The sequence below is a fragment of the Cuculus canorus genome, chromosome 6 (assembly GCF_017976375.1).
Source record: "Cuculus canorus isolate bCucCan1 chromosome 6, bCucCan1.pri, whole genome shotgun sequence".
NCBI lineage: Eukaryota > Metazoa > Chordata > Aves > Cuculiformes > Cuculidae > Cuculus > Cuculus canorus.
The window spans coordinates 11834428-11846639 of NC_071406.1; the positions used below are offsets into that span (position 1 = coordinate 11834428).

The 12212-nt window shown below is 40.2% G+C and overlaps 1 protein-coding gene across 2 annotated transcripts in view; it reads left to right on the forward strand.

Annotated features, from left to right (window-relative positions):
* The window catches only part of MYLK (myosin light chain kinase), a 212455-nt gene that overhangs the window by 170837 nt on the left and 29406 nt on the right, over positions 1–12212 (forward strand). For both annotated transcript variants that reach the window (XM_054069442.1, XM_054069443.1), the window contains one exon: positions 10610–10912. In XM_054069442.1, coding sequence (XP_053925417.1) covers positions 10610–10912 — 303 coding nt within the window. The remainder of the gene's footprint in view (positions 1–10609; positions 10913–12212) is intronic.

Sequence of the window (12212 nt, forward strand, 5' to 3'; positions counted from 1 at the left end):
TTTGGGAGAGTTGGGTGAAGAATCCTTAAAATGTGCTGGGGTTTGCCATGTGTTTTGGCTGGTGACAAGCTGTTTCCAACTGAAAAGAATAAATTCCCCATTTGTAAAATTGCCAGGGTCTTCGGTGAGACATCTCGCTGATGTCAGCACTGCCAAAGGCATGACGAAGCCTCTAGATTCCAATTTTGCTACACATGCATTTTAAGGCCAGATTCTTCCATATGGGTACTCAGAAATGTGGGGAAAGGGAGCAAAAATGTCTTTATGAAATCTTTCAACCTGTTTGTACTTTGAAAAGTGTTAAATGTTTATGACAGTTGGAAGGTACTTTTCTCCGGTCCAAACAGGGAAGCTATACTTCTCTAGATATGTAATATCTGAAGCCTTTTATTCTACCAAAGCTCATTCTTAGTCCTAAATACTCATCTGTGCATTCTGTCTGCTCCATCCAAAGTACTGGGAAGGAACTTGCCCTCCCTGCGCTGATTCCACATTCACAGCAAGCATTTGTGGAGAAAGGCCTGGTGCCACAGATCAGCTCTGTTTGGCTCATTTATAATAAGGATCTAAACTCCATGTGAACTGTATCCATGTAAGGTTACCAACGAAAGGCACATCTGTGTGCATGCTGTGTGTTGAAAGCACTGCTGACTGACCACAGTCCACAACTGAGTCTTGAATGTACTGAGGGAAATTTAAAATACAGAACATCTGCTTTCTAGAGGAGTGCGTCTGAGCTGGCCTGGAGTTGTACTTCTCAGAGGGCTCGCTAACAGGCTTGTCTGGTCTGAATTTTAGCAAATCAAGTACATTTATTAAAATATAAAATAGATATGGAAATAAAGAGGTATTTCTTTTATTATTACTTCTTACAACCATATGGATTACAAATTCTTAATGCTGATAGGCAAGATTCTCCTGTAAAAGACTCCAATAAGCATTCTGCAAATTACATTTGAACTGTAACACGTGCCAGCCAAGAAAAACTATGCAGTCTCCATCCTTGGAGGTATTCAGGTTCAGATTGGATAAGCATCTGAACAATCTGGTTTGACTGTACAGTTGATCCTGCTTTGAGAAGAAGGTCTGAAAACCTTTCTGAAGATGTTTAAGATCAGCCTGTGTCTTGGTTTTATACTTTCAGGTGTTAAAGACCCTTCTTCACAAAAAAAAAAAATAACATTATTGACTTGACACCAAACAGAGGTCAAAGGACTGAGATCTGCAGGAATTCAAATCAGAAATTATCTTGGTAGGGTTTAAAACCTGAATCCTAGAGTGCAAACTACAGCTGAGTATGATTTTTATAAATTATTTTTAACAATTACTTTTGAGGGGGAGGGGACACACTACCCTTGCATTCCTTCAAATTTGGCTCCTATAGTATTAAAATTAACTGCTCACACTGTCAGGCTCAGACTTCAACTGCAAGCTTAACTGAACAGAACAGAGGTACTGACACTTGAAGAGTTTTAATAATATATGATTTAATGAAATTTGGGCCATGGGGAAAGATACTCTTGAAAGAAACCCAGCTTTATTCTAAGGATTATTTTTCCTTCGCATTTTAATGAATATCAATGAACAAAATGTCCATTATGGTCAGCCTCCAGCGTGAGCTGTTTGCAGTTAACACGCCAGATGCACAGATCTGTAGTCAGGTTGTGAGACTTGTTAATTGATAGGGACTGCAGGGTGATAAGTACTCAGCACTGAGCCACAGAGACTTGAGTTTTGAGTTTCACGTTGGTTCATTGTGTAATTTTGTCTGTATAAGCACTAGTGGTACTGGGAGACCTGCAGAAGAAGTGAGACATCCAATTTAAGCAATATCTTCTTTTAAAGGATTGACTGGCCCCAAAATGTCCATGTTGAGCTCTTTCTATTGTTACCATTTACTCTCTTAAAAAACCAATTTCATTAGCTGAGTGATCTCTCTAGGGAGGTTTTGCAACATGTTTCTGCTCTGAAACCAAAATGGCCTGATGTGAGACTGAGCTAATGATTTACAGCAGACACTGTCAGATTAAAGTGCACTTCTCTGGCCAAAGCTATATTGAAAGAGCCAGTGGTGAGCTTAGTGTAAGACAGGACTGATTTAGGCAAGGTAGAGCCCTCACTCTATGGTGATAGCAAGGAATACTCATTCCTTTCATGCATTTATTGGTTATATATGGGTAAATTTATCAAATTTATGGTTCTGAGCATTTTAGTTACATGACAGGAATAACCCATAACCACTTTTGAAAAGGAAGCTTGCCTTTCATACTGGCTAAAGCTGGAAATTATGATAAAGATTCAAAAGACTAATGGAGTATTCAACAAGGAGAATTTGGCGCTAGAAATAGGCTGTTCTGCAGCTACGTCACAAGCTTCCATCATGATTTGGGGCAAATTGCTTCATGTTTCCATGCCTAGTATACAGAGTTTTTCTAATAATCAGTGTTTGGTGAATACTTTGGATATCTTTTACTTTTTTTAAATACAGAAGTAAAAACACGTGTACTACCTACCTGGCTGCTGCTTTTTGATCAACCTTCTTTGTCCTTTCTAAATCCTTTAGATTTGCATTGTTGCTGGTGTGGTACTGTATATATAAAAAATTCTCATGTTGATTATTGAGCTATATGGTGGATGAACGCAGAAAAACGACAGGAGTATCGTCACAACCTGAGAAGCCTATAGGTGATTGTTATGCTGGTTTTATTACTCTAAGCATTTGTGCACATAATGTGTACTGTATCCTCATCCACTGTTGGAAAGTGATAAACCGAGTACTTAAGGACATGTTTATAAGCACGTTGCACGCTGATATGCAAGTGAAAGAACATGAATTCACTAATACCTGCTTCTCTGCATGAGGTTATTATTCCATACTTGAGTTGGGATGGAGAAGTTACCTTCTATGAGGAAACTGTTGGTTCTTTGCTTTTAGCAGAACCTGTATGAGCAGAGTCTTTCCAAACAAGAAGGAGAAAACACAAGTTTAGCTTGAGAACAAGACTTGATCATCAGTAACTCCAATAGTAAATGAATATAATGGTAAGATTATTAGTTGCCTTTATACAAGGCTTGGTACTGGTTCAGAAAGTGACAAATGCATCCTATATTAGCCTTAGTCTGTGCCTGAAGTCTGATACAGCCTGAATCTGTGTTAAAAGGAAATGTGATAGCATAACCAGAAGTTCACAGTGGCCTTATCAGCATTTTTGAGCGAGTGCCTGAGAAGTCTGGCTCAGTGCTAGCCGCTCAGACGGAGTGGACCCAGTGGTGGTCAGAAACTGTGTTCTCGCTCTGGTAAAGCAAGTGCAGACGTCTGTAAGCAGATAGTGAAGCAGAACAACTATAGACACTCGTACAGAGAATAGTGCAGCTCAGAAGCGCTAACACGAAAGCTTCTGAAACTTCATCTTCTTTTGAGAAGCATCTGATTATATCTTGCAATATCCATGTGATTCTGTGTTTACAGTTAGGGTTGAGAATGCAGTGAATTTCCTAAGAATATGTGGCTGCACTCGGTCTTTAACCTTTAGCCTTTTAAATTCCCCTGAATAGCTGGAGGATTTTTGTCACCAGTTTTATGGGTAAAGGGTAACTGGACTGGTGGTTAAGGAAGAGATGTCTTGTCTTGCTGTTGTTGCTGCTGTTGTAGTTCAACAGTGTTGTAACCTCCACTGTCAGCCTCCCTACTAATACTTGATTGCAAAACTCTGCAGCTGTATCAAAACTAAATTTTCACGGCAAGATAACAATGTATAGAGGAAAAACAGTTTGTGGTGCCTTATGCATGAGTAGCAGTACACTGATCTAAATTTATTGCTGAAGAGCCACTAGATTCAATGTCACTTCTGTTAGGAGAAGCATAGAATCATAGAATAATTTGGGTTGGAAGGAACCTTAAAGATCATCTTAGTTCCAACCCCCCTGCCATGGGGGGAGAAATTCCAGAACTCCCTGCTATTTTCCTGAAACTTACCTTCACCTGTCTTCTGATGAAGAAAAGGAAAGATCGTGACAGTATTTCTCACAACAAAACTCCTGTATTTTACCGGCTGTTAAATGCTACAAAGGTCTTAGTTACTAAAAAATGATTCATCACGACTCCTGCACGTGTACATGGGGTTCCTAGGACCCAAATTTACTCTAGTAGAGACTTGGAATCTGCTGGTAGTCTTCCTGGGTAAAGTCCTAAAATTTATTGTGCCTTACAGTGAACAGGTATCAGAGCTCTAATTCAACAGTTATCAGACCAGATGCCTGACATGTAGCACATGAGTAATCCAAATAGCTTGTTGATTCAGGCACAGGAGCAGATGGTTTAGAAAAAGGGCTCCTGAGAATGCATTATATATTTGTTTGTTCCATTAGGCCTGTGGTAGAAGGAGATGTTCCTGTGCTGAGGGCATTTGCGTGGGAGTAGTGAGCTCTGGTTTCATTCCCAGCTCCGTTCTTCTTCGTGTCCTTGGGCAAGGTCATTTTACTCTTTTATGCCTCAGTTACCCCAACTGGCAAAGTGAGAACAACAGCACAGAGTGGTCCTCTGGGCTTCCAGTATTTGTGAGCTACTCTATCTGCAGATCTCAAAAGGGCAGGTTTTAAATAACTCCGTTTTATCTCAGAGTTGCCGGGAGGGGCAATATGGTGAGGGGTCATACTCCGAGGAGACTTAGCAGCAATCTGCAATGTGTATTACAGGGGAGGGGGTGAATTTCAAACTCTGGTCCCCTGATCTAACTAACCTTGTCCATAGGGTCCTCAGCTCTACTGGGGAGGCTCTTTCACTGGGAGAAAATACCTCTTCATTTCAACTTCTCTTGTGTTGTTTTGCAGGAGAAGGCACGCATTATTTTCTACCTTAATTTAATACTAAATCTATGGTACACTAATGTCCAGAAGGGTGTTAAGGATTGTTACAGGGTGTTAAGGGTAATAATACCTCTGCTTATAGCGCTCCTCTCCCTTGGAAAAAAGGCTGCAGGGCATAGTTTTCCAAGCGAAGCAGAGAGGTCTGCCATGACCCTGAGCCCTGTCAGCAATAATGCAGAGTTCAGTTATAACCTTTTATGGTTTCGCTTTTCTCCTGCTGATGAATTTCAAATGCAGGCTTTGCCAGTGCTGTCGGCATGGACAGTGTTCAACTGGCTTTTGCAGCATATTAAATACCTTCTCTGGCTAAACAGCTTGTGGAATGGAATCAAATTGTTTCTTTCTGTCTGTTCTTTATCTGGCAGACAAATATCACAATAGCTAATAATAGTATTATACAGTAATATGATAACTGGATTTAGAAAGAAACCAAAGCAATTTTGAAAATACAAAAAACTACTTCAGGACATTGCTTCAGTGCTGTCTCTGTTCGTAAAAGAAAAATAAGTTTTTTCAGGGGCTGTGGTTATACTTTTCCCTATTTTCTACTGAAACAGCACTGCTGCTTAAGAGCGCATCAGAGCCCTGCGAGCTCTTAATGTGCAGCAAGCCCTATCGCCTTGCTTCGACTCAGCCTGACCCTCACATCAAGTAGCAGAATAATTTCCATTTCCCTGTGCTCTCAGTTAGATAAGGAGATTGCTGCCTTTTTTGGTCTCCTGGAATGGTGCTTGTGTTCTGCAGGCTCTGTAAACTGAGCTATGTGGAGAAGGCAGAGAGATCTTGATAGCGTAGTTTCACGTTATGTGGGTGTCCTGTATGAGCTGTGGGCTCACCACCTATGTAGAAAAAGTCCCTTTCCTTATGAGGAGTAATTTTGGGTTACACATTGCTGAAAAAAAAAGGGTAAGGACCTCAAGTCAAATATGTCTCATAAATAGCAATGATTTAAAGGCTGAGCATGCTTATGCTTTATGCTTCTCAGAGTGTTCACATACAAATTAATCAGAAGTCACTCCAGGCTGTATATCAAAACCTATTTACCAAAATATTTCTGAGAATTTGACTGAGGAAGGAGCACAGCTAAATTCAATTTGGGAGTAAATAAGTGTGTGTTTCAGTCCCGGTATGGTCTTCAGTGTGGCTTGCACATTTCATATGAGGCCAGCTTGTGACCGTACCATCTGCCCAAAGGAAAGCATGCCACAAAGAATAAACTGGAATCTGACCTCCTTGCTCAGGGGTAGTGGTAATTTATGTCTATCTTTGTTGGAAAGCAGGGGTTTTTAAATCTATGCCTAGTTTGCTGGAGCACAAAGGGAGAAAAGCAGTAGCGCCCTCCTTCACATCACCTCCTCTCCCCTCTATGCGTGTTGTACAGCACATATGAGTTGCTGCAAGTGTCTCCTCTGTGCCACTAGTGTCAGTGGCTCTTTGTAGTCTTTATGCTACTGTGCAAAACTGCCCCTGAGGCAGGCTTGAGGCCAAATTACCTCCTTGTCCATCTCTTTTGCCTGCCACTAGGCTTTGGAAGCCAGCTCAGGGCAAGCCTACTGATATTCCTAAAGAGCTTTGTGCTGGACTCCCCCTTAGTATTTAGCTGCCCAACTTCCAACTATCTTGTTAGCATCTGCATTTATTCTGTTAGGCAAATGAGGTGATTGTGCATCCGAGTAAAAGAGGTGTAAGTACTATCTGCTACAAAGGAGGTGGAGTTTGTAGGATTCTGACCAAGTTCAACAGGACTGTGTGGATACAGGCAATTTGACCATGACAAGCTGAAATATCATAAAGCATAGCTAAGTCTTGTTTTTCGTGTTAATGCGTGCTATAAGTTAGCCAAGACTGGAGTACCTCTAGTTTCATTTGTTGAGATATCTTATAGCGGAGAATTCATACACATTTTCTTTTGTTGCATGTTACAGTGAAACTGAAGTTAGAGTTTGATTTTTAAATTAATTGCTTCCCTTATAGAAATGTTCACAAGGAACAGTGTATTTTTGGATGCATTCCCTTCCTTCTAGTTGGCTTGTGGCTATGGTTTGGTCCGGAAGAGGAAGAACAAAATTGTAGTCCAATGAAGCCTTTGAAAAGCCCTCTTAATATAAGCTTAAGTATGAAGTATGTTTGTGTGTGTAAAAGACTGCATGTGACATGCAAATGAAATATTGTAGATGGGCAGTTCAAGGACATTAATAGTATAGTAAACATTAAAACAGAGGACAAAATAGAGAATTGTGCTTGACTTCCACACCCCTCCTCAACTCACTGGATATTTTTGTTGGAAGCAGTGCTGATAGAGATTTCATATTCCAGAAGGGAATGTAGTTTGGCAAGATATCCTAGCTTTTGATACAGACAGATGAATGAAGGGTAACCTTTAAAATCCCCATAGAATAAACTGTTGAGAAACAAAACAGACACGTGGAAAGACCATCTGCAAATTCTCTGAATGCGCAGAGCTGTAGAATACCATCCAGTCTGATATCAAGTAACTCTTAAGCATGGTAAAATGGTACATATACATCTGTCACATTAAGAAAGAGCAAAGGTTAGACTTTCATTCTTGTTTATGGTCTCCCATAGCAGCTACCACCACAGTATTTCTACATTGAGCAGATCAACAAGCAGTGGCACACAGTAGACTTCAAACAAAAATGTGCATCTTTCTGGCTCGGGATTCCAGCCGGGGTTGCTGGTTTTTATCTTTATCTACTGGGAAAAATTTATTAGGAAGGTAGAAATATTCCCCAGGATGGTAGATGTTATACTAAAGCCATGTGGCATTTTCTTGACCACTTATGTCCCCTTGGCCATGAACGTTTTGTCTTCAGTGCTCGCATACCTAAGCCTTGCTTTGTAAACTCTGCTGGCCAAATGGATTGCAATTATCTAGGTGAGTCATGGAAAGAGAGGCCACTAAGGTAACTGTGGCCTAGGCAACTGATAAATCATGCCCAGGGTTTCATTTGGAAAGAAAAGTGTGTTGAAAGTCAGCAAAGAGAGACTGTATTTTCATGTCCTGAACAGGAAGCAGACTACTGCACTCTTGAAAGACTGAAGCATATGCGTTCTTTCCTACTTCAATGTAAAACTCAGTGCAGAGCATTAGAGCAGGCTAACACTTTTTGTTGTTTAAATAAACACATACCGTCCACATTTAGCTGTGTGCATAGCACATGTCAGAGAATCTGCTCTACTTTGACAAATGCAAACAGATGCCTCTAGAGGGTGAAATGCTACTGGCTCAGGTTTTTCTTCAAAGTGCTTCCTTCTTGCTATCAGCAACTCCTCTGTTCTGTTTGGATTTAGGGTAAGTCAGCTGTTAGTTATCCAAGTTGTTATATCTGCATCTTGAGGTGATGCAATGATGATTATATAGGAGGAAGACAAGACACAGAGCAAACGTTTTTCTGGTTTTTTTGAAGAGGACAGAGGTAGAATCATTCCCTACAAGGTCTACATGGATGAGTTGTAGTAAAAACGAGTCTATTGCTGCTGTTTGACTGAAATCACACTATCCACGTGTGCCAGACAAACAGCACTCTGGTACCTGCTGTACAGTGGTTCTGATACTGTGAATGGTGTAAGCATTGAATTCTCATTTCTTGCAACTCTGAGGAGGCTGGGGCAGAACTATTACAGACAAGAGGGCTGCTGCTCTTTGGGCACCAGGAGATCAAGATTCAGTTCTCATTTTTGCTACAGTCTCTCTTTATAATCTTGGACAAATCATTTAATCTCTCGGTGATTCAGTTAATGATAACTATACATTCATGCTTGTTAATAGTTCCTTTTATTCTGCCAGAAAATGAGGCGACTGAAATGTGACCACTAAGCAGGGCAGTAAGCCATTCCAGAGGTTAAGGTCTCTGATATTTGTGTTTAACAAGAGATGTACTGTATAATGATGACTCCTAGTGGAATGGTGTTTTAAGTGTTGCCAAAATTAATAAAGATAACCTACATTCTGGCAGTCTCTTTTTCTTCTGTCATCATTCTTATGCTGAATGCAGCGACAAACACTTGGTGCCCATCTTCCTTCCTCCCTGACAGTCTTTTCCCTCATCCTTAAAAGTTCTATTTATATAACTTGTCATATGTTTAAATTGTGTGGGGAGATGGATCTTCCATCACAATTGAACTGAAAGGAAATACAAAAGCTTTTTCAGGGAAATCATTGGTCAATGGAACTTTCACTCTTCCAAATAGTGAACTGATATTTAACTGCCTTGATCAGATTAGATTACCCCACTTTCCCTCTCTAGAAATAAAACCACAGGAGTCAGAGAAAGTCCTTCTGTCCAAGAACTAAAAGCATGTTTGTGGCAAACTGGCTATTTCCTACTGCTTAGTGATTTTCCCAGGCATGATAATTTGAGTATGGAGAGATAACTGATATAGTCTACCACAGCAAGGCTGTGAACAAAATCCACAAGAGCTTTCCCCAGTGTTTGAATGTTTTTATTGCTGAGAAAGTGGCTTTATTTTTTTTGCTAGTTTGGCCACTCTGCCTGTCTTCAGGAGAAAGTGATAATGTCAATTAGCAATTTTAACCAGCAAAATGAGACAGGATTTTATCAGACCATGTCCAGTGTAACCACTGTTTGTCACACATCACACTTTCTGTCTTTTCATCTTCCGTTATTTTATCCCATCCTGTGATTTCTCATTCAAACTTTGGCCACTAGTTCATCCAGATCAACATCATCATTATTTTGTAGGTTTTGCTAGATTACTTCTGAGCGGATTATTCCCAAGGAAGATATTTTTTCCCTTTAAAGTCTTTTGAAGTGCTTAACTTCCATAATTATTTTCTTAATGAGTAGATTTTTTTAAAAGTCAACATTTTTCTGCCTTCATTTCAATAACTGTTGTCATTAAACTTCATTTTGAAGAAGTTATATAACTGCAAGGTTTTTGTATTGTATCGGATGTTTACTCATCTGCACATCAGGTTCTGGTGATATTGTTTCTGTGCAGGCAAATAACAGCCGTGGGAACAACTCTCTAACTGAGGAAAAGCAGGTTAGCGTTTCTGTGTTCCACTTCCCCAACAATTTCCAAAACGCTCATGAGATTAAAAAGATCTCAATATTTAAACAATGTATTCTAAGTTGAAATCCTTCTTACCAAAAAGTACATTAGGCTTCCAAAAACTGCACACAGACAGACAAAGTTGTGACCTTTCACGATCTGTGTTTCTATACCAACAAACTGAGTTTGGTATCTCTGATACCCAGGTAGAGTTGGATAAGTGGCTGTAAAAGGTTTGTAGTGAACCCCAACTACGGAAGCACATGAAGGGAGCTGAAGAAAGAGCATCACGGCTACGGTGACTGCTACAGGTGTAAACCTCTAAGCAAGTTCACTAAGGAGCAGTTTGCACTATTGTAGGAGATTTGATTCAGTACGTGCAGGCATAGCTGTGACTGGTTTGAGTCTCAATAGTTTCTGTAATGATAGCTTTGAATGGCATTAGGCTTCACCGTGTCTTAGTGAGATGCCCAGGGAACTGAACACCCATGCTGAGGCCCATGCTGGATTGGCACCCACGTTAGCTAATTCAGATAAATCTATCTGTGCTGCATTTGCTCCGTTTTGCTGTAGTACAAACCTCTGAAGCAGAGCAATGGCATGGAAAGAAAACGGCTATTAGCTAGGACCAGTAATACCCTAATGGAAGTTCTACCTCTTACCTTCCAGACTTCATCTAATGGGCTTTGCATATGTGTTTTTGCAGATAAACCAGACCCGCCTGCCGGAACACCTTGTGCATCAGACATACGGAGTTCCTCCCTCACTCTTTCGTGGTACGGCTCCTCTTATGATGGTGGCAGTGCAGTGCAGTCCTACACTGTGGAGATCTGGAACTCAGTGGATAACAAATGGACAGATCTCACTACCTGCCGCAGCACCTCTTTCAACGTGCAGGACCTGCAGACTGATCGGGAGTATAAATTCCGTGTGCGAGCTGCTAATGTGTACGGCATCAGTGAGCCCAGTCAAGAATCTGAGCTGGTAAAAGTTGGAGAGAAACAAGAAGGTTAGTTTTTAAGAGAAGAAAAATAATCAAGTTCAATTAAACAATATCTTAACAGCTGAACCCTTTAACCCGTTCAGACCGTGCCCAGTTGTAAATTATGTTTGGTGGCGTACCTGAAACATACTGATGGATTCATTAGAGTTTATACTGGACATACCATGGAAAAACAAGCCATAAGCACTATCCCAAATTTGCTTTTGGACAAAGTAAATGTGCTTGCTGCTAGCCAAGCACTGAATATGCAGCAGAAACTGAATTAACCTCATAGTTATAGTTCCTGTGCTCCAAATCCCCGCATGGTAGGGAACATCACTCCTGTTGCTCCCAGTGCCCCAGTCTTGTGAATTTAAGGCTGTCTTCTCAGCATGTTGGTTTTGCAGCTTTACGTGTGCTAAATTTTTTTTGTAGGGTTTTTAATTACAGTAGCGCATACTTGTAAAAATATTTTTCAATATCTCTTGCCTCTTATTTTTTTGCTTAAGATCCTTAAAGGACAAATGGGAAGAGCTGGAGCATTTTAGGAGTTATTCAGAAAGTGATACCAAAATTTTGAACACACAAAAAAATCAGCATTATTTTTCAAAAAAAACCCATATTGAATGCATGGTTTTGTGCACACCCACATCTACCTACTCTGCAAGGTTCACTTTCGTAGTCATACCACACAGAAAAGCCCAGACCAGGATAGATGTATTTTGCCGTTTATCCTGTCTTTGATGGATACTCTGTGCTGTATCTCTCCCTCCTTACTTATGCACGCTGGGCTTTGGAGTTCTAAGGGTCTCATATAAGCCTTGTGTGTTATCTTTTATTACCATAGCAAGACAAAATTGTAGGAAGCTGGTGCAGCATCACACAACTGTGTAAGCCTCTCAACAGACATTTCCAAACAAAAGTAAATCATATTTCTCTTCAAGTACTAAACTAGATGCCTTTTGAGAAATTACTTTCCTCTGTTTTTTAAAGATTTAAAACCTGATCTGAATTTAGCTGCAGCTTCTCTTCAAAAGAGCAAAAATAACGTTAAGAGTAGCAAAAATACTGAAAGTAAGCTAGATGATGTTGGTTCTTTATAATAAAATTCCTTGTGTTTGAATGCCCTCTTTCTTTAGTTGCAGGACAAACACCTTCTACAGTTGGGGACCTGACTCCTCCCTACAGTTGTTTTTCCTTGAGCAAGAAGTACTTGTATGGGAACAAAGCAAATAAGCTATTTTTCTTTGTAAGATGGAGAGATTCCTTACTTAGATTTAATCCAGAAAGACTAGAAACTGTATGAATCATTGTGATACATACATAA